General features: G+C 38.8%; 1 protein-coding gene across 2 annotated transcripts; it reads right to left on the bottom strand.

The window, feature by feature from the left end:
* Window positions 1–351: 351 nt before the first annotated feature.
* eya3 (EYA transcriptional coactivator and phosphatase 3) lies at window positions 352–23,271 on the bottom strand. 2 transcript variants are annotated; one of them, XM_080045263.1, is made up of 18 exons: window positions 23,166–23,271; window positions 17,674–17,772; window positions 15,480–15,529; window positions 15,186–15,262; window positions 13,732–13,806; window positions 13,566–13,614; window positions 12,717–12,826; window positions 11,668–11,753; window positions 9,212–9,389; window positions 8,768–8,919; window positions 8,394–8,477; window positions 8,108–8,197; window positions 5,297–5,355; window positions 4,820–4,980; window positions 4,440–4,554; window positions 4,043–4,164; window positions 3,812–3,912; window positions 352–3,278 (listed from the first exon to the last, which is right to left on the bottom strand). In XM_080045263.1, the coding sequence occupies exons 2-18, from the start codon at window positions 17,728–17,730 to the stop codon at window positions 3,198–3,200; spliced, it is 1,647 nt and encodes a 548-aa protein (XP_079901389.1). In that variant the 5' UTR covers window positions 17,731–17,772; window positions 23,166–23,271; the 3' UTR covers window positions 352–3,197. The 2 variants fall into 2 exon arrangements, with proteins under 2 accessions (XP_079901389.1, XP_079901390.1); XM_080045264.1 differs by having other exon boundaries at window positions 17,674–17,775; window positions 23,166–23,263.
* Window positions 23,272–23,619: the final 348 nt, after the last annotated feature.

The raw sequence follows: 23,619 nt of genomic DNA, 5'->3' as shown, positions 1-23,619 counted from the left end.
GGACGGGAGGAATTACCTTTATCAGTTGCCATGATGGTTCTTTAAAAAGGTGCTCCGAGGAACTTTCCGTTTGTGTTCATTCTTGCACCCCCACTGGACAAAAGCAGTAGTGTTGCTACTACGCCAGCTATTGTTCCTGGGTGAGCGTAATCATGAGTCATGATAAAGGCATTAAGAAAAACTATATAAAAATATCATTCATTGCACTGATGGTGTTGTTTGCTGTTACATGTCATTTATGATCATTAGGAGGGAAATTTTTCCTCGTAGCACCTTTAAATATTTCAGCATTTCTTGTTTGTTTTTTTAAACTTTCTACAGTAATAAATAACAGAAACTTGAGTCTGAAAGTGTTCTAAATGTATTTACATTGTATTGAGCGTCTTAGGTACACAGGCAAACCTTACAGGACTGTGTCGATGTCCCCAAACAGCTACGGAGGGAGAAAATAGTGATTACTGGAATTAAATTAGCATTGATTATTATGATAGAGTTTGGTTTACAGAATCACATTCGGGCTTCTCTACATGTGGCCTCACAGGTCCTTAGAAATGAGATGAAATACAAAACAAAACAACACACATAGCATTTAAAAATAATATTTGGCATTGAAAACAAAGAGGATACAAAGAAGATTAAAGCCTCTCAAACATTACATATCTTTAGATAGCCATGGTTTACTTCAAAACTTACGACATGCAGACAAAGTAAAGAAATAAAACATTCAATAAAACGGAAAGAAATGCAGATTGCATATGGTCTTTCAATTTTCTCGAATGTGCGTCGCGGCTGATGGATAAACCCAGCTCTCTTGAATTCACTTAGGTAAAACCTACGACACTGAACACTCAAAACCACACAATTCATTCACTCTAATAATCTAACAAAATACCATGTCTTTCAGATAGCGATTGTCTCCAAGCGATGACAAAAAATAAGCATAAACTCCTTTTCAAAAGGAAGCAAAATCAAATCGATAAAGCAGACGGTGAAGGCTGAAAATGAGATTTGAGCTAGTAACAGACGAATGTTTGTAACATTTCAAACAGATAGGTTCTCAGTTTTGACAATCAAATGCACAAAATTCCCTCCCATAATGGATATATAGCTTTCTAGGAAACCTTCCAAACACAGTGCACACAGGACAATCAAACCAATAATAAAAAAAGTCTAACGTTAAAACAAAGTCTTGAGTAAAATAAAAAAGTAAGATAACACTTTGGATAATATAAGAAACAATGCAGCGCTAAATGTATCAAACAAAAGCATTTCCCTTTGAGATTATGCATACAGACAGATGATGGTTAAAAAGGCACGATATAAATATGCACGGTCACGCACAACACACAAAACTAATTACACAGAAATACACATTCTTTAAGCTGCATGTGTGTAGATACGAAATCTTCTTCAGGCTCAGTATTGTTCAGTCGTAGTCTCAAAATGAGACCCCTTCTCCTGCTTCTCTCACTATACAATAACGAAAAAAATCAATCCCTTGAAATACAGATAATGAGCAAGGCAGAAATGTATTGCACAGTGAACGTCCTTTGTATGTTTTCCTCCCTCTGATTTACGCCTTCGAAAAAGTTGTGGTGATATGGTTTGAGTGATTAAAACGCAAAGCCTGACAACTGTCTCTCAGTCTTAACTTACTAATGGAAAGAATTAGTTGATCAATCGATTGCATTTTTTTTACTTGAAATATGACAAGGACTATTTTACAAAATAGTTGCAGACTAATTTTTCTTAAAAATGGCGACAAATCGAAATAGCCGTAGAAGAAATGATATGTCAAATAATATGCAGAATAATCATTGACAATAAACGGTATCTGCAGCTCTAGTTTCTAACAAACTAATACAACGAAATTCAGCTAAATCCAATCCAAGCTAAGAGGAGTCCTTGAAAACGAAAGTTTGTATTTTCCTTTTTTGCAAAATATAATATTAATGTATTTATATAATACTTTGATTTTCAAAGACAACGCAACTCTGATTCTGTAGTAACGACATCATCATATTAGTTATATAATGCAAGTCTAGTCGCTAAACACATGATTTTCTTCTTTTGTTAAATTGTACCACTGCTTTAACTCAACAGACCCAAAGACCAAAACTGTGTCAGTGAATACTGTGATGAGATGCTACGACTGTCGAACAATTCACAGAGAGAACATTTCCCTTAAGTGTTAAGTGATTGTTTGTGTTTATTTTTGGTTGAATAACACGGTTTTAATTGGACCGTGAGGTTGCTTTACTAATACTTCTAAGGAAGGGAACATACTTCTTGTCCTTAGAGATTGATCATCTTGCTTATGACCTTCTCATGTCACTGAGTCACACAGAGGCCGGTTCCGGTTTGTCTGACCGCAGATCACACACACTGTAAAAACCACCTAATGTCGGCTGACTGGTGGTTATGTTAGTCTAAATATGTCTACTTCCTTATTTTTAAAAAGCTAAATGGCTACACGAGAGGCATATATAAAATTAAAAATGAAGAATGGGATTATTTGATACATGATTACGGTCTGTTCCTTTATGTGATTTGGAGACGATGCCTTCAAAGTCTTTGAACGAGTGCAAAACAACCAAGAAATTACCTTTGAATTGATGTAATTCTTTCAATGACACAAAGCCTAAACAAAAAGATACTACAACCCCAAAACCCCAATGAGCAAACAATGTGCTTTTGGTTGTTTGAATCAAGAAAGAAGATATAAAAATAAGAGGGATTGCAGAAGATTTTGATACCTAAAAAGAAAAACAATAAAGACAAGAGCAATAATAAGAGAAGAAGAAGATGGAAAAAAAGAAAAAAAAACATGTCTTCCCTTCTGCGTCTGAATCAGTGCCAGTTGTAGCGGTGGTGAGGTGGTGAGGTTAGCTGCCGTAGAGGAGGGAGTGCTGGGCGGGAGGAACCTTAATTCAGCCGAATGATGCATCCAGTCTGTTTCCCACAGTCAGCTCCGACCCAAAATCTGCCTCAGTACGTTATACCATCATCACACATCACACAGTGAGTCCATAGTCCAGTCATTTTTTCTAATATGCGAGATGTGTGTATTGTTGTATTGTTTGGGGTTATGGAGGATGTTTTTACCATCACGTAAAAGTCACTCCACAAACCAACAGGACGTTTGACGACATTTTCCCTTTTTTTTTTTCGTTGGACATTCAGCGCCGCTGTCTCCTTTACAAGAAGTCCAGCTCCAGCGCTTGGTGCAGAGACACGAGGTCGCCGTGAGTGGAGATCCGCCAGAAAGGCATGTTGTGCTGCACAGGGAGACGAGACATAATGAAATATGTTTTAGAAACAACTGGGCAATAGTCTCCAAATGCACCCAGTTAACTTGTTTTTTTTTAGTTTGATATAAATAACACGGATTTCCTTTTCAAATTTCGGTTATTTGAATATACAATTCTGTAATGAAGGCGGCGGTTCACAAGTATGGAACCAGACCAGAAAAACAAAAGCCAAAAAAGTAGCACAACATTGGACTTTGCTTACTGTGTCAGGCTGCATCTCCAGGTGCACTAGTATCCACTATCCACATTTACCATGTTAAAGATCAACTTTTAGTTTCAGTGTTTACTTTAGGATTTATTAGGCTTTGTTGTTGTTAAGCTCACATCCAGACTTTATCTGTTATCTGATGTCACTTAAACAAACACAACTGGAGTCGCAGAGACTGAACTTGTATTCACCCTTTGGCTGCTGTAAGTTTGTTTGAGTGTTTTTGCCTACGGACGGACTAACACACGAAACAAGGAGGGATTAGGGAAACGTGAAAACTTTAAAGTTTAACCTGTTTTGCTGCAAACTCCTCGTCCCGGCCGTCGCCGATCACAACATACGTCACTTTCTTCCCAAAGCGAGAGATGATCCTCTCAAAGCAGCTCTCTTTACCTGAGTGAAAGGAGGGAAAATTATCACCTCATATTAAGCACAAAACCCCCAACGGCAGCCACTTAACATAACGGCGCATATCTGTCACAGTAAAAAAGATTGAATATTACTCAGTGCGATTCATTTGTACCTATCTTGGTGGCGCTGTAGATGTTCTCGATGGGGAACACGTCTCCCAGGCCGTAGAGCAGCACCTTGGCCAGAGCCGGAACCAGCTGAGTGGTGGTGACCAACACATTCATACACTTCCCCCTGTTGGTGGAACACAACACACACACATTAATATATACAATATGTATTCAAAAGATCACAACAAAAGGGTGACAGACTCTTCAATATTTTTGATAATTTTAAACAGTATCTCAAGTTGCATCGCCCACTGGCATTTAAACTTGACAACATCATGAAAAAATAGTATTGGATTAAATAGAGTTGTCAGAGTAATATAATTATTCCCACTCACTGGAGTAAGACGTTAAAGCCAGTGAACTTAGAGTTTCCTGCTATAATAATAACTGTGCACAGACCTGGACTGTATGAGCAGCAGGGACTTGAGCGCCGTGCTGAGCCAAGCGTCTGTAACGTTCTCGATCTCAGACTGAAGCCGTAGCAGCAGCTCGCTCTTCATAGGACTCAACAGGCCTGAAACAGACAACATGCACAAACAAGATGTTAGGACGTGAACCAAGTATACAAGATATGTAGGCTTATCAGAAACAACATGTAGATCATCGTTTTTAAGTAATTGATACAATGCCTGTGGTTGATGGTGAGTCTTCAACACAAAAACAAAACATTTCTCAGTTTATTTTGGCCTCTGGGTTGAAACTTGAGGCTGTTTTCTTTGATAAATTCAAATCTGTGCATTTTGTTCTTAGATAAGAAGTTATCACTGATGCAAACTCGCCTCCAACGTTCCCCTTGTAGTTGTTGTAGATCTCTTTTAGCCGGCGGTAGCGAAAGGCCAGTTTCCTCATCCACTCCACGCCTCCCTGCACCCCCGTGGTGGCTCCTGCCGCCCCTCCGCCACTGGGACCGTTAAAACCATCCGCCAGGAAGTTATAGGTGCTAAAGGAGGAGGGAGAGAGAATCAGTCAGGACGATGAAGTGGGTTATAAGGCCAATGGGTAGGATAGCCTAGAGAAAGAGGGGTCGACCGGTAACTAGGAGGTTGCTGGTTGGATCCCTGGCACTGGACAGGAGGGTGTTAGTAGTAAAACTAGTGGTGGCTGGTATTACATCTACGGTGCCCACCATCTCTACCATTGTGTCCCTGAGCAAGACACTTAACCCCAAACTGCTCCAAAAGATAACTTGTGAGTGTGTGTGTGATAAGGTAGACATTGTGTTGTATTGTATAGTCTTTGTTACAGGAGTAACTCACCTCAGGTCCTGTCCGTTGTCATCAGAGGCAACATCTTCAACATGAACTTGATCACATTCCTAAAAAAAATAAAAAATAAAAAATTCTGTTAAAAAAACATTTTAATCGTGTATTTAAGATGACCACATCTCAATTTAAAAAAAAGTACCAGCTTTTAAGTTGAGAAGACCTAATGAAATATGCAAACGTGTGCTTGGAATAAAGTCACTCACAATCAACTTAGCTCCACCGCCATGTGTTGACTACATCAACAGAAGAACTGATACTGATCGTGTCACAAGGGAATCTTCAAAAGGCTGATTGTGTTTATTCCGATGCGGAAAAAACACTTTTAGTCAGTCAACCTGGTCCGTCATATCCCAGACCATATCAGACAATTAAACACATACAAGACTTTTACTAAGCAGCTAGAACAATGGATGGTCAATACATACACTTATCAGCACTAACACTATTTATCATGTATGTGCAATTAAAAGCTAGATGTATTTTATTTTGCCGTGCCTTGTTTTGTGCTGCACAGCATGTGTATAAAGTAAAGTTTTGGCTCATTCTGGAATTCTATCCCATATGTAATTATATGTTTTATTAATTTTGACTTTACCTTTCTTAAATGAACAAGTTTATTTTATTTTCAAATTCAAATATGTTTAAAATAGTGCTGTCAGTTTAATGCGTTATTAACGGCGTTAACGCAAACCCATTTTAACGGCGTACATTTTTTTATCGCGCGATTAACGCTCTTCATGGCCTAGCAAACGTTGTGGTTTTTTCACTAGTAATGTTAGAACAACTGAAACACCACAAACTATTCATATGGCTCACCATTAAGTTAGTGTCAATTCAAAAGGAACATGTCCTACAGCGTAACTTCACATTAAAAACATTTAACTGGCAAAACGGCTAAACGTCAAGTAAATTTTGACTTTTATTTTGAAGCAGAAACCGGAATCTAGCACTTCCTAGCTCAGCTGCGCGACCTTCACTAGTCTTTCGTGTGTGACTCGGGGACTACGCGGAAAAAGAACAGAAAATAAAGCTTTTCATTTGCAAAAGTCCTACTTATAACCCTGCGCCCCCACCAAAACCTCCATGAACGTTAGTGGCAGCTGCCAGTCATTAATTTTCACTAAAATTTTCGCTATCAAGGGTGACTCAGGGCGCACTCACACTAGTGCCGTTTGCCTGTTCCGTGCTCAGCACGATTCAGCACGATTCCCCCCCCTCCCCACTCCCCCCGCAGGCCCGTGCTCACACTGCTCGTGGCCTGGGCACACTTGCACCTTGCCTACGTCACCGTGCACGTTTAGGATTTGGAGCTTAGTCTACTTGTAGGCTATACGACTGTTTGTGAATATTTTCATCCGGCCAAATTTGCATCAAATATTCCACTTCCACATTAGAGCAACGAGAATCCTTAAGCTATTGTTTTTTTTTAAATGTAGTCTTGACGTAATAGGTCGCGGTGAACAGTCTCATATTTGTGCAGCACGCTGTTTATTATTAATATAACGGCCCGTCATCAGACCATATGTATCCGGATGGTTTTGTACACATCGATCGCTCCATCAAATCCAAGTCAGAACTTTTTGTATGGGCAGAGATCGTTTTTTTAAGTGTCTTTATAAAGTTTCTTGTTAAACCTTAGTGTAGGCTACTGTTTCCTTATCACCGGGCCGCGGTGTGTTGTTTTGGGTGCGTCTCCACCGCCATGCGTAAATGCAGTTATGACAGCTGACGGGAGGAAAAAGAAAAAAAATCATCTGACGAACGTGAGTAAACACGAAAACCTTTTTGCTGTGCTTTCTGAGCCGACCTAATTAGCTCTCTCCCTCTTTTATTAGCCCACACCTAGGCTTACACACACGTTAATTCTCACACATTATAGCTACAAGTCCAAGTGGTGGGCAATTCTGGTGCCGACTAGTAAGGCAGCGGACGTTAACGGACAATGCATCCTTAATAAATTCACGTCAGGAACGCCGCCTGTGCGCTTGCTTGTGCGCGTGTCATCTCATTAGCATCTGTACTTTGGCCACGGCACACCTCTCCCAGGTGTGCCGTGGCCAAGGGGCTGTTCCGTGCTGGAATACGGATGGCGTGGTCACACTAGCCAAACGTTCTAGACTTTAGTATGCTAATGAGCTTTGGCACGGGGCCGCGGCCCTAGTGTGAGTGGCCCCTTAAGCCTCGGCTGCAGCAGCGGCATACCAACCAACCACCAGCACACAAGTGTATGGTGTGTCCACTCCACAAACAGTCTGAAATAAGTTGTGGATGAACGACTCCCAAAACATTTAGGCAGCAACCAGTTTAATTTAGCCTTAATACTAATTTGTTTTATATAGGCTATAGCCTACGTTGTATTATGGTTTGGTTTTTAAATAAAAAAGGAAGTTCCAATTATGTTTGTGTATTCTGTTCTAGGGGTGGGGGGGGATCTACATTGTTGTCTATTTGCACTGAATTGGAAATTATGATATTTTAAAAAGAATACACTGAATTACAAGGGTGTAGAGAATGGGTGTGAAAAGAGCATTACAATGAGAAAAAATAATGGGACAAAAAGAAATCAAGGGACATTTAGGCTAGAATAGATAAAAATGTGCGATTAATCCCGAGTTAACTATGACATTAATGCGATTAATCGCGATTAAATATTTTAATCGATTGACAGCACTAAAAACTATTTAGTTACTCTTGTACATTTGAAAAAACACTTTTCTCATCATGCCTGGTACTTGCTGCAGTGACCGACAGACAGAGTTAATGAACGTCTCCACCAGTGTGATCGTATCTGTCTGACTTTACCTCCAGGTCATTGAAGAACAGGTGAGTGTCTGCCAGCTCAAAGATCAGCTCCTCCATCTGCAGCCCGAGGTTCAGCACCGTGGCCGGGTCCTGAACATCACAGGAGAAACACAATAGGGTTTTTCATTTGATGTTCGAAATGCTTAAGCAGTTTACATAATTACATTTTTGTTTTTGTTATTGTCAGTAAGAAAATTAAAGGGCCATTTGTACAAGAAGGTGTTATGTTCCACATATACATTCATTTAAAAAACACAAAACAGTTTAAATATTCACAGAAACAAACCTTTCCAAACTTCTGTGCGTACGAGCCAGTGAGCAGCGAGTGGAAAATAATGATGGTCTCGTCCAGATCCCACAGGAAAATGCGCTAAAAACAAAAGAATAATATTACAATTCACGCCGGCCCGTCACAGTCCTGTCAAACAGTCTCGACAGTAAAAAAGCTTATAAAAGTTATAGAATATTTATCTCCATTTATTTTCAATCAGATCTTTGTAAAGCGTATTGAGAAATCATATATTGAATTTTACTATTTTAGACTAGCTTTCTGGTTTAGCTTTTAGCTTTAAAATGCTGCTAAGCTAATGACAGAGCAATAAACATTTAGTGGTTTTATGTGCGTGCAATGCTTGGTCGGCTGCTGCTGCCTCTAGTTACCTCCAGGTCATTCTCAGTGGATTCAGAGTTCTCGCTCTTCTTTGCTTTTCCTTTAGATTTCCCCACAGAGTTCCTGCGTCCGACCTCGTCCTGATCTCGAGCTCCGGCGGGGAGCACCGCGCCGGCCGGGAGGTTCTCTGGTGGAGACGCATCTTAGGACAAAGAAAGGCTGGAGTTAGTACCGGAATAATACTTTTCTTATGTTATGACTGAAAGGGTTTATAGATTAATGTAGGGAATTCTGCAAAACAAATAATTGAAATGAATGTATAAATGATGTGATGACACAATGCTTTAAAGATGTAGTCAGCAATAGTGTAGAACGCTTGTTGACCAAAATCAGTGAATTTCTCCCCAGGACACTAAGCCTGAAAGTTCCTCGGAGCACCTTTAATTCAGTCGATATGAATGCTGCAAAAACCAAACTGAAAGCCCTGCTGTTACCTCTGGGGGGCAGTCCAGCTGAGGCGGCCTGCTCCGACTTCACCGCTGAATATCCGGCGACGCCCACCCCGGCGCCATGCTCCTCGCTGCTAGGCAACCCGGCCGGGATGTAGCTGGGAGGCAGAGTGTAGTACTGAGAGAACTGACTCTGGCCCAGAGAGTTGTAGCTGTTAAATTCCTGGAGGAAAAAATAAATTAAAATTAATAAAAATTGTGAGCAACAGAAGATCATAACTTTTATAACTGTGATAAATATTAACACAAACTACATTTTATATAAAATATTACAAACAATTAAAATATTTGAAAATAATATGGATTAAAAACGGTTTAATCTGCAAGTATCCAGGGTTCTCACATCTTCTTAAACATCAAATTTACTGGTAGGGACTTTTCACAAGCTGATAGTAAATAAATGACTATTTACAAATGTTTAGTTAAAAAATATATATACATATATATTCTTACTGAAAATATCTGAATCTAAAGCACTTGTCCATTCACAAAAACTTTAAAAAGGCCTCGATTTCAACACTCGTGCCAGCTCCGTTTTTTTTTCCAGGAGAAAATGAATGAGCGACAGAGGCGATGGAAGGTAATGAGACAGTAAACTGAGCTCAGAGTATCACGGACACATCCCAGCCGTACACACAGTCTGGACTAAACTACAATCAGACCCAAAGCTACTTAGCTAACGAACCGACGCAAATGTTTTGACTGCTTGTGGAAGATGCATTTCCATTCACTTCGCTACAGTACCGCGTGTTCCCAAACATCGCACATATGAAATCTATCTTGAAATCTATCGGTCTCTTATCCCCGGTAAACAGCGCATGAAACTAAGACGAGGAACCGGCTGAACTCAGATTGCATCAGCGGGTTCCCATGTCTTATTAAACTTCCACAAGCTTTTTATAGTTTCAGATTAGAATCGGTTTTATTTCAAGGTACGTTCTCACCAGGGCTTTATTTGTGCTGAATCCGGCCGGAATAAGATCCGGCAGTTCTCAGGTTGGGACCGCAAACCTATTTCATTTGGATCAGGCCGACCCGGCACCTCATGCGTCACCATGAAATGATATGTATCAATATTTGTCTAATATTTATTGTCATCTGTGTATTTAGTCTTTACTCCCCAATGAAGTTGCACACAAATCGCTTATTTGCCTTTTTTAGATGCATTTTAAATGGGATTTTGGAGGAGTGGGAAAGAGAGATTAAACTGGTGTAAAATGTCAAAAAGACGATCACATTTGTTGAATTTGTTCAAACCAGCAGGTCAGTTGGATCAGATTAAAGCAGCAGTTTATACAATAGGCGCGCGACGGCTGCGACACTATTTAGTTCACCAGTCTGGTCTTTTTTTAGCCAGACACACACGTCTCTCTGCTAAAATAGACAGACAGACAGAGAGAGACAGAGAGAGAGAGAGAAAGTTTATGTGGATTTTTGAACCAAATTCTTAGCACTATTCTGAAGTTTATTACAGAAGGATCTGTTCAAATGTTGTTAATCGTCTGATTTATGAAACATTTTCCTCTTGAAAAACGCATTGACCTGTAAATAGTATTTTTTTATTTCTAAACTGAAAAAGGTCTGTATCCAAAATGTGTTCTGTGAAAACTTTGGACTCCAATATGAAATAAAGATTTTAACTCCAGCTTTATCCATCATTTAGATTTTTGGGTTTTGAAAGAGGTACTGAATTACACTAGCCTGGAAATCCAGACCCTGATATCTTGAACGATAGAGGGTCTGGCCACGATCAACAGTAATTTCCAACTCAAGGGGTGGCTCCTACTCGTGCATTTCAAATGCCACTGCACGCACTTGGATAGCACTACAACCAATCAGAGTGATGCACAAGGTGACATAAGCCCCGTTCGTTTAGCGAACAGCTGTTAAACTGTTAAATTAAACGTTTGCCGTGGTCGGTCGGCAAAACAGAACATTCCACTTACTTGCTAATGAAATATTTGAGTGCCATCTTCCAAATCGTAAAGGGTCGAGGCCAAAGCAGTCTCAAACTCACACAACATATCCGCAGCCATCTTTGATGTTTACTATCACAGCTTCGACGTCGCATGCACGTCACTGTCGTCATCCGGTTACGTCCGCCCCAGAGTACCATACAAGGGGCTCTGGCGCGCCCATATTAGATAGAACCAATTGAAACGTGAGCCCAAATTTCTGGTCTTTTTTGAAAAAGCTTCAACGGAGAGTTTCCAGACCAACAGGCGCAGCAAATTTAATTTGCCAGAGCCTAGTTGCAGGTCTGGGAATGCCAGGCTACAATTACACATCATTTGGTCGATATTTGGCTTAAGTTTAAATTTAAGTATTAAACTGGCAAAGTTTCATGATGATATCTATAAGTTAAAAATGTAACCCTATTCACCTGCAGTGTCTCGCCTTAACACAGAGTTGTGTTCTTTGTTTAGACATTGTATTTGTACCTGCTGTGCCGTGGTGGGGGCGGCGGTGGTGGCGGCCGTAGCTGACGGGATGCTGGAGTAGACACTGGAGGTTGTAAAGCTTGAGCCTGGAGACACAAGGAGCTCGACTAAAACAAACAGCGCCAGAGGAGAAATAAAAGCATTTCTCTGCAAAGTATTTAAAGTGAGTAACAACAAGAGAGGAAAACAGAGCTGTGCAGGTTCTTAGTTGTATTGTCTGTGTTTGCAGAGAGAGTGTGGACAGCGTTATCTTGTGAGTAGTCGGGTCGCGGCTTGCCTTGGCTGGGGTATGAGTAGTGCAGATGGCCCGGCGCAGTGGAGGTGTATGCGGTGCTGAAGCTGAGAAACCCAGGCTGGCCAGCAGAGGGCGCCTCAGGCAGCCCTGTCTCTGTTTTAATGCCTGGCCACATAGCACCTGAAGAGCACAGGAGGAGAAGAAAAGGCAAATGGAAGCAGAATGAAGGAGGCAGCAAGAGGAGTGGGAGGGGCCAAAGTTAAAGGTGGAGTCTATGATTCTGGGGAACGCTTGTTGTCAACAAAAATGTTTTTGTCAAAATCAGGGAATATCTCCTCACGATCCGCTACATGTCCATACTGCGTGTGTGCTGAAAATAGATCTGTTGTTATAACACAGCATTGGCTCTGTAAAAAGGCATGTTGCAGGCCCCCTTTGTTTACATACCCTTTGTTTATATACCAGTCTAGTCTACATAGCTTAGGCTGTGTATTAACACTGGATTTCTTTCTTTTTCAACGCACATACAGTGAATATGAGGAGATATTCACTGATTTTGGCAATAACTTATTTTTGTCAACAAGCGATCCCCAGAATCGCTGACTCCACCTTTAAGAAACCAGGTCCTTCAGTCAAGATGTGGGACTTTGTGTTTAAGCAGAAGATCAAAAGCAAACTGATTTGCACGGCGCCGAAGCTCAGTGAGGCCTCTGAAGCAAAGTATTTAAAAAGGTTTGTGATGCTGCTGCCGGTGTTTTAGTGAGCAGACAGTGTTGAAACAGCCTGTTAGAGAGAGAGCTTGAATGGGACTAACCGAAGGGCGGGAGACCGTAGGCCTGTCCCGTCTGGGGGAAGCCTGAGTACACAGTGGACTGGGCCAGAGGGGGGAACGCCACCTGGCTGGGGTAGGACGTCACGGCTGGGCTGAGGAGAGCAAGAGAGAGAGAGAATCAGTACTATTTGTTATTATTTGTAATATTTTTTATGCTTTGGCAATACTGTTTTCTACATTCGTCATGCCAATAAAGCTTTTTTGAATAGAGAAGCAGTGCAGGCATGAAACGAAGGCATTGAAGCAGGTTATTCTAGAAAACCTTTTGAGAGATACTGTTCGGCAATTAATACAACCCATGAAGGAAACAAACTAAATAACTACATGTCATTTAAATATTTTAAGCTGCATTCTGGAGGATGTCACGCATGAGTATGAACGTGTCTTAATAGTTTGTTCTTTATTTGACAAATCAGGCTAACATAATAAGGAGTTCTGTCATTACTCTACACTGGAGATCTACTGTTCGGGCTCAAAACTATATATTTTTTTAACGTGAATTGGTTTGCGAAGTTTGCCTGACACCCAAGAACTTCCTGAACACAGAAATTACATTTAAACACAATTTGCTCAGCCATAAGATTTTGTATCAATGTTATGTGTTCCAAGCAACTGGGAAGTCGAGATATTTAGCCTCCACGGTGGGCGTACCGCTCCTATGTAGATATAAAACGCTCAGTCGAAGGTAATAAAAAAAATAATAATAATTTAAACATACTTGTCAATATATTAATCAATTTCTGTCTCTTCTGAAAAATGACAATTGCCTTCACACAGCACCTTAATGTGATAAATTGATGAGATTAACATTGTGTTACGCAGCGTACTCACTTGCTTCCTTGATAAACCTGTTGGGTGTATTCGGACGGGGCTGTTGCATCTGTTAAAAAGTGAAAAAAGGCTTCAGTTTGACAGAAAACGGCAGATTTTTCTTCTTTTCAGATCTTGATTGTGCATTGTTTAGAAGCCGAGGCTTTCCGAGTGTTTGTGTTCCTACCAGAATGTGCGTAAGAGTTCATGGAGTCAGCGCAGGCCTGAGGTGCTGCGCCTCGCTCTGCGCCCTCCTGATCATCTGCAATCAAACACAAATGATATTAGAAGAATGTGTTTATTGTTCGAAGGGGTTAACTTCAGTTTTGACAACCCTTCAAATTAGAATGACTATTTATTTATTTTAATATTGTGAAAACGTAAAATTACACTAAGAACTTCCGCTTTATTAGAAACGTTTGTTTTGATTTAGCACCTGAACTAGTAATGTCTAAAATAATAAGAATTTTATCAAAGGGTAAGATACGTTTTGAAATTTTTAAAGTATTTAGCTGTAGGTGGAGGCTTCAAAAAGCCTACTAGGTACTTTCCGTCTCACTGCACTGTATTGGTTTGTTATTTTTGTCATTCTGTACATTAGAAATTATGTAAATAATTATAAGAATTTAAAAATGAATAAAGCTTCAGCCTTCAGCTTTTTGTCCTTTTCTTTTTTTTTTTAAAGCTCTGTTTATTACATTTTTCTTTTTTTAAGACAAATGTACAAACACCACAATAAACAACAATAAACATACAACATTGCTACCAGACCGGTCCATATAGTAAAATATTAAAGATGATATTAATAGTTAAGCGAGATATGTTTTTGATACTTGTTTTAACAGTGACAGCAGTACAAGTACAATATGTGACAAAGCCATTTCCATTGTATCCATAACACATTTGTGATCATTATAAAACATTACTTCTATCTATTCAAATTCAAAATATAGTCCAGTCCCAAAAGTTCCAGTGGTTTCCTCCATTTTTGCAGAAAAAGCTGAGTCTTTCCATTAATGTAGTGTCTGAGTCTTTCCAGGGTCACAACATCCAAGATGAGGGATTTCCATGTGGAAACAGAGGGAGGGTCCTCACCGACCCATTTCACCATTATGGCTTTTCTCGCTAGCATTAAAAGCGACTGAATCACATCTTCATTATTTTTAAGAGAAACAGGGATATTTCCAAGCAGACAAAGAAGTGGGTCTAATGATACGTGCTGACCTATTGCTGTACTGATACCTGTGCATACTGCCTTCCAAAATATTTTAGTTTTTTCGCATTCCCACAAGCAATGCAACCTTGTACCTACATGAGATTTGCATTTTGGACAATTTGGAGAGGCTCCTGTTGTAAACTTGCTATAGATATAGGGCGATATGTAGACCTTATGTAAAATATTATATTGTGACTCTTTATATCTGTTACAAATTGAAATTTTGGAGGGCAGTCGCACGATCTTTTGTCCTTTTCTAAAAGTTTTTTTCCCTTTCCTTTGAAATCAAATGCCTTTTTTGATTGGTTGATTATTTTAAAGTGTATTTCTGATATTTTATGAACCGAAATAAATGCCTACTTCTGAAGAATGATATTAATTTAATCTGTTTTTAAGAACATTTCTTTGTCACATTTTCCACTGACCTGGATCTAGTTGTGCATTGGACAGAGCAGAGTAGGAGCTCCCCTCTGGAGCTGGACTCCTATCATCTCCTAGGTTACTGGAAAAGCATAAAATAATTCAGCCTAATTAAAAGGATTTCAGGAATTCTGCTGCCAGACTTCAAAATATGTAAAAAAAAATATGAGTTTAATGAAGCAAATAGACAGACATCAATCAAATAGTGTATTCAAAACTCATTCAGGTTTCCATTAGCATGTAGAAGCAGTCATTTGAAATATTTAAATTGTCAGAAATATCATTTTTTGAAGACCAACCTCGGCTCTTTCTCCAGTCCACTGTCGATGTCAAGCTTTGCCTTTTTCGCCTGCGCACACACGAACAAATCATTTATAAAAAAATAACTATAAAATCTGATTTAAAAAAATATATAATTTAAAACCCTGTCATAAAAACGGGCTGGAAGACATTTTCATGTTCAAAGCAAGTTGGCTCTATATTCTCACTAGGTTTCAGGCTTAACCATCAAATAACAACCAAACGTTAAACATAAAAGAGAGAAAAAATATTGATAACTGAATAATTATGGTAATTAAAAGGCAAGGCAAGTTTATATCTATAGCGAAATTCAGACACAAGGCCATTCAAAGTGCTTTACAGGGACATAAAAAAACATCAAGAATAAACATTAAAAATTGCATTTAAGAGATAATAAAAACAAAGAAAATACATCAAGATTCAAGACTAGACACATTAAACATTTAGACAGCGATGTAGAATGGCTGCAATTAAATTGACGTGACAGAAAATATACTAATTTTCCATATAGCCTATTTAATTTAATTACTCTTTCATAGTTTCAAACTAATTTAAAAATATTGGGCAATCTGTATTCAAAAAACAATTAGAATGTATTATGAAGCTATTTTTAGCCTACTTTAGAAATTATGTAAAAAATAATCATTATAAAGTGCTTGAGCTTGTCAAAAGTCTTTCTATAAACTCAATGACCTCTCAGAGGTGTCGGAGTTCAGTGGAAAATAAGGATACAAAATTAGTACAATACATTATATTAAATAAAATAGGACAAACAGCCATTATAAATAACTCCCTACTAGTCCATCCACTCTTTTAGATACTAACTTTGTACTAGCCTTCAATTGAAATAATCCCATTCTCTCCTTTCTACAATTTTTCTTCACTTGTATTTACAATAAATCTTTCCAATATACAGAACCTTTGAATAAACAGTTTGAATTGGTTGATTTTCAAGGATTTCTCTTTTTTTTTTTTTTGGCATTTTCAAGCTTTATTAGACAGTACAGAGTTGAAATGGGGAGACAGAGAGAGAGGGGGGATGACCTGCAGTAAAGGTCCACGGGTCGGATTTGAACCCGCGACCACTGCAACGAAGGCCGGAGCCAATATGGTACACGCTCTGTCCACTACACCACCGACACACACCAGCTTTAAAATGAAATATTTTCCCTAACAGAAATCAGAATAGCTATATAACTAACCTTTTCTCTGTTGACTCTTTGTTGAATAAAAATAAATAAAAACGCTCTTAGTCTTTCACAAATCACACCAGTAATTAAGGACTAATGGTTAATCAATTCAGAATTATGTTAAAAAAAATGCAATTGTTTGATATAATCACTTTTTAAATGTTTAGTTTTCAAAATTAACTTGACAAATTCAACCACGCTAATGCTTCATTTGATCTGAGATTAACTTCATTTAAAACAGAAAACAACTCACAATTAAAATCTGCAGCAAGAAACTAAACAGGAGATTTGAGAAGCATAAAATCTAATTATACATAACATAGTTGCAAAATACAATAAAAATACATACATTTAATAAAAGAAAAAAACAAGCTTAATATGAACAAAGATCTCTAGATTTTGTTCAACAGAAAACAACATACGTCGTCATAAAACCAGTTTGTAAACAGTAACCTAGGGCTGGGCAATTAATCGAATATGAATCGAAGCAGACATTCAGAACCTCTAACCGACATAATCTTTCCCATGTCAATTATTTTAGTTTGGGCCTTGTCCAAGTCCCTCTCTTGCTCTTTAACAGCAGTGTTTCATTGACTTTTTTGTACACGGAATAAATTGAAATATTTGTTTATAAGAGATGCAAGTTGTTTAATTACCTTTTTAACCAGCAATATTAAAAGATGATTTAATACAAAAATAATTAATTTAATTTGTTTGTTTCTACTGTTTTGGAAAGCTTGATTTTTACTTTATAACTAAAGTGTGACATTTTCATTTCAAGCGACACTTTGATTTCAGATAATAGTTGATCATATTATTATGAGAACAAATAAAAAAATAAAATATTCTCTCATTAATCGCAATCGTTGTAAAATGTTTAATTAACCGTGATATTGATTTGAGTTCAAATCGCCAAGCCCTGCATACGCCCACACCATGGTCTGTGTTGGCATTGTGCGTATAGATAGATGGATGGATGGATAGTAAAGGTATAGAGACTCACTGGCAGTTCAGGCAGCTCCTGCGAATCATCCATCTCTGCAGCGGCGCGGCCGGACATGTCTGCAGCTCGCTCAGCCTACTCTCTCAGCCTGCGCGGACCCTGCTTCACACAAACACAGAAACACACATTATAATAATGGCCCGGGACACATTGGCCTTATGTAGCCTCCCCTGCCCCTCCCAATGACCCGAAAACTGGTGATTAGTACGGAGGTGGTAAAGGAAGTGGGGCACCTTTGTCAAATCTACAGCACCGGACCCATACACAGGTGAGGCACGTGCAGACAGACGTTACGTGTCCCAATACCCACCAGCGCCGCTTATGTTCACGGTAGGATTAAGGAGGCGTGCCACTTTACATGTGACCGAACAGCCATTCAAACAATAAACATATTCCCCGGCAGCATTAGGTGTTCAGGTGCAAGCTGTCGCATCAATAGATTCCCCGCGCCGGATAAGATCTAACCTCCGCGTCCATGTGTCAGCCCATTGTTAACGGTGCACGTTACCGATTCCAAGTGTGACACGTGATTGTTATGAAAGAGTTATGAACGTGAAGTTAAAAAGAAAGAAAAATTGAGGCCACTGGATTATAAACTTAGGGTAAATTAACATTCACACTTAGATGTGAGATATTCAGACACAGCAGGGACGAGGCGGTAAAGTCACAAAGAATACTTTGAGAAAAAATGATGTTTCATGTTAAAATAAATAAATCGCGATTTCGAGTGGATTCATCATTTCCAAAACAATTGATTTATTTTTTCAACTGAGGTGCTACAACTACTCACTACAATTTCATTTTTTAAAGTGGCACGTTTGAGATAGGGCTGGCCCGAATTATTCGAATACTCGTTCGGAAAATTAGTATTCGGAGCTTCGTTTTTTTTTTATATATATATAGGGGAGAGTGGCCTAAGTTGTGCATTTTGGAAGTCGTGCCACCCCTTGTTTCTAGAAAACCGTGGAAGAAATTGGAAATGTGACCACATATTTAAGAAGAGCCATCCATTTGACTCATCCTGTAAAGAAGGGAGACACAAGGAATAAGATATAAGCACATTTAAGCTAAAAAAAACTGTGTTTTGCCTTTCAAAGTAAAATTTCCATGATCAAGGTTTTTTGATTATTGTGTCTGAACACTTATAGACAAGTTTGAAAACATTTGACACATGTTTTAGTGCTTTGGTATGCTACATTTTGAGTCTATACAGTTAGCACGATGTCAGCCCTAAATTGCGGCATCATGCTTATTATCCAAATTTCTGGGATTGGGGTGATTTGTGCCAAAGGGCCTAGGTGAGTTATAAGTAAGTAAGTAAGTAAAATTTATTTATAAAAGCACATGTATGACAGTTTTCACTGTCCAAAGTGCTGAACATAGTGCATTCAGTAGGTTAACAATGAAGGTAAAATAACAATAACCAAAATAAAAGATGTAAAGCCCATACATCCACATAAACGCAGATAGTAGTGCAGAGGTAAGATAGTTAATGGGGAGGAAACACCAGGGTGTATATGGGTTTTGAGCCTTGATTTAAAGGCAGAAATGTAGAGGGAATCACATTTGTCAGGTGGCAGTTGGTTCCACAAGCACGGAGCAACTAGTGCAAAGTACATTTCTGAGAGTTGTGCCAGTGGCATGGCTGTATACGCTGGTCACCAAAAGAAAGTGATTGTCTACAGTAGCTCAGAAGAGAGTGACATCTCAATTCCACTTAACGACACCACTGATGAGAGTTCAGATGGCCAGAAAGATGATGATGGTGACTTTGTCATTGTGAGCTTTGCAGGTAAAACCATTAGATCTGCTAGGCCTTGTTTAAGAAAATTGTCCTTCAATCTTTGTCAACTATTTACTTTATTTACTTTAAATACACCTTAAATAAGTGATTATCTAATGGATTTGTCTTGCATTACAGTTTATGTTTATGAGATATATAGCAATGGCACAATTTACCCCATGGTATTCTCTCCAACCGCACAACTTACACCACACCGGGGGCAAGTTGTGCAACAAGACAACTTTTTTTCCGAAAGCTATATTTCTTCAACAGTTTATTCCAGATCCAAAGTTTTTATTGCCAGGGATGCACAACTCCCTGAAATATATGTACATATTTGAGTTGGAGACTTTACTGTCAAGGCCCTTACTTTAAAGTCACTTTGAGTGAAAAGTTGCACAATTTAGGCCACTCTCCCCTATATATATATATATTTTTTTTTTTTCAAAAAAATGTTTTGCAAGAAGCTAGCACTGCAATAGAATGTCATCAAATAATTTTATATTTGGATATAAAAGTTAGTAATATTGTAGTAGTAGTAGTAGTATTGCTCATTTAGGAGGATATTACATCACTAAGTGTCATAGCGCATCCATTACTTCACCTCCGAGCGCGTAAATCTTCAACAAAATATGCAGATACTGTCAAAATCGGTTCCAGGGAGTATATAGGAATTATTAAAGTTTTTTAAATTTTTTAAAAAAAATTTATGTTGTTTTTGATGGAACGAATATTCAAATATTCGCTCGGAAAAACCAACGAATATTCGAAGCCTGAAAAATGGCATTCGGGCCAGCCCTAGTTTGAGAACAGGAAACTATAATCCTTAGCATACAAATTTGAATTGTGTGACAGAATTGTTTTTTTTTTGTATAACTAATTTATTTTAATCTCTCTCTTATTTTACTAGCATGAATAAATGCTACCTTTTTGTTTTAGGATTTTCCTTTGTGTGTGTGTTTACATTCAGTTGATGAAACTTTTTCAACGGTTACATAGTCTAAATCAAAACCACGTCCCCTCCAGCTGTTGCCACTTCTAAAAGTCACATCTAGTCCGGACCAGCAGCCTCACAACAACAGGTTGAGTCGCAGTATCTCACCACCCGAGCACATCGGCCCGAAACATGATCCTTATAGTGATCGATGTCTGTTCTGGGTTTAGTATCACTTCTCGGGGACGAATCTGTTTGGCTGATTGGTGATTGATTTCATTGTATTTGTGTCATGTATAAACAATATGCCCAGCCCTAAAAAGCCTCATAAGACGCCATTAATAACACGAAATGTCCAGAAAAGTAGTCACAATACTATTAACAATGGTAATACTAACGAATAGGAGTGTAACAGTGAACAAAAGTCACGGTTCGGTACGTACCTCAGTTTTGAAGTCACGGTTCGGTAAGGTAAAGTACAGTTTTCAGTTAAGAGGGAAACCCCCCTCAGCAAGTTTTTCAAATGAAATAAAACATAAAAATTAAATTTATAGAAATATTTGAAAAATATATACTGTATATATAAAAAGAATACTGCTGAAAGTTCTCCAATAAATAAAAGACTTCTCAAAAAAAAAGTTCCGTACCGCAATCTAAAACAAGTCTGCAGAGAAATCTAGCATTGTCCGCCTGAAATAGACCGTAGGTTATACCCGCAATCAGCTTAAGAGCACCAACTGATCTTCACAGTATTCGATTTCCCTATGAATAATAACAAAGAAGTCTATTATTTTCCAGAAACCTTCCTAAGAATTTACAGAGCTCTATTTGTTCCTTTCTAGGAAATCATTTCAGAGAATATGGCACTGAAAAAGAAAATCTCTTCATATGACAGATGTGCGATAAGTTTCTACTAGGGATGGGACGATCCACTTTTTTTAGTTCCGATCCGATTCCGATACCTGGGGTTTGGATATCGGCCGATACCGATACTGACCGATACGATATCATAATTGTTATGCATTTTTTTGTTGGTGGTGATGTTATGTATTAGGCTAGGAAGGCTTAAGCAATTCTAATTTAAAAGAGCAATAAATATACACAAATGCATATAGGTTTATCTTAAAGGCAGAATTATAGAGTCACACAAAAAAAATCCTTCTCAATGATCACTTCTGCCCCACTAGAATATGTGGTGGTCTCTTTGTCTAAACAGTCTTCCTCTCTCTGGCTGTATTTTACATTGGCTGGATTTGTCAAGCCTCTCCACTTCCTTGACTTGGATTAGCTTTGGTTAGCTCACTGGCTAACAAACTGATATGTACTGTATGTCAAATTTTAAAGTGATGTCCTCTCTCCCTCCACCGAACGTCGGCACATGTTCGCTCTTACATAGTAAAAAAAAAAAAAAAAAAAAAAAAAAAGTATATAAAAAAAAAAAAAAAAAAAAAAAATCGGATTTTAATATCGGAGCTGTCAGTCCGATATCCGATACGCAGATTTCGGCCATATCGGACCCGATACCGATACTGGATCGGATCGGCCCCATCCCTAGTTTCTACAGCTTAAAGCAAGTTAGATTTAAGACTATATTTTGTTTAATGCCACAAAGAAATACGTTAAATACCAATTTTACAACAACTGTAGAGAAAAACATCAGGCATTTTTTGCTGGCATGCAACTTTTCTGTGTAATATTATTTTGTTGGAATTTCATATCAATTGTAGGCCTACGTTGTACATTTTTAGTTTAAACTACTTTTTCTAAGTAGCTTTAGTTAACCAAACTAGATTCTGTTGAGGGTAGATTTGCAAAAGTTCAATTATTTTCTTCCAGTGTGAAGGCATTGGTAGTTTGAAAAGCTATGTTTTTAAAGTAGCTTCCCAAACACTGGTAATGCCTGTGTGTGTGTATGGCCCCCAAACACACACACACACACACACACACACACACACACACACACACACACACACACACACACACACACACACACACACACACACACACACACACACACACACACACACACACACACACACACACACACACACACACACACACACACACACACACACACACACACACACACACACACACACACACACACACACACACACACACACACACACACACACACAGCATTGTTTGCCCTGCAACTCGACTCGGCATCAATTCAAAGGTAAAAGTCCCATCCAGGTCATTTGCAAATGTTCGCCCAATACCATTACATTAGCTGAATCCAGCACATAGCCATGTCGAGGACAGTCTGCTATGAAGGTGAAGCCTGATCTCAGATTGATTCCTGGAAAGCAGCAGCTCGCCATCTTTAATTTAAACTTTAAATGGGTTTGTAACACAACCTGCAAAGCCATATCGTAAAGGTAGATATAGACAGCTTACATATGTCTTATAAACTATCTATAAGACCAATTATAACTGTTAGTAAACCTTCTAGACGCGACCGTGCAAGCTCAACAACGTTAGCACACAGGACCGATAGCCTATATTGGGTCGACTACCAATAAAAACCACTGCATCATCCGCTGTCCCTTTCACATGCATGCTAGCCAACATGTCGAGGTAATTGAAGTTGAAAAACCAAGTTGGTTGCGATTTATTTAGTTTGGCCCGGCGTGAAAGTTTGGCTTCCAGGAATTAGTCTAGACCAGCAGCCATTGGAATGGCATCGTGTGAATTGTGAAAGCATCTCCCTCGCGTTACAACCAGACGGCCAAATAAAAAAATATTCTCATAAAAGACCAAACACAGTCTTACCATTAAAGAAGGGAGCGAGAAACGCCTCTATATAAGCGTATTCTACTGAATCCACAGTGTCAAGCTTTGTCTGTTGTTAGGGAGCACTATTTTGCAGGAAGTTACTAGATGCTGGGCGTACTGCGCATGCGCGGAGTGATGCATTCACAAGCGTTTTTTTCTTCTTTGGCGCGACCGGAGACGACAGGTGTGGCGCAGCGCAGGTGAGAGACACAAACAGCTGACGTTTGTTTATTTGAACAGACAAAGCGTTATATTAAATGATTTGGGCCTCCGCACTGCTTATGATATAATATAAGATATATGCAGTTTTTGTAGGTTGTGCGTATTAAGCATAGATAGTAGGCTATATAAAAGGTATTGGGCAAGGCCGTAGCCATGTAGTCAACATAAAGATTAATTGAAAGCTTAATTAATTGCTGATGGGCAGTCACAATTTTCTGTCATTTTATTG

The sequence above is a fragment of the Ammodytes marinus genome, assembly GCF_949987685.1.
Source record: "Ammodytes marinus genome assembly, chromosome: 17".
In the NCBI taxonomy this organism is placed as follows: Eukaryota; Metazoa; Chordata; class Actinopteri; order Uranoscopiformes; family Ammodytidae; genus Ammodytes; species Ammodytes marinus.
The sequence above is the reverse complement of the archived record's forward strand: the minus strand, read 5'-3'. Positions and strand labels throughout refer to the sequence as shown.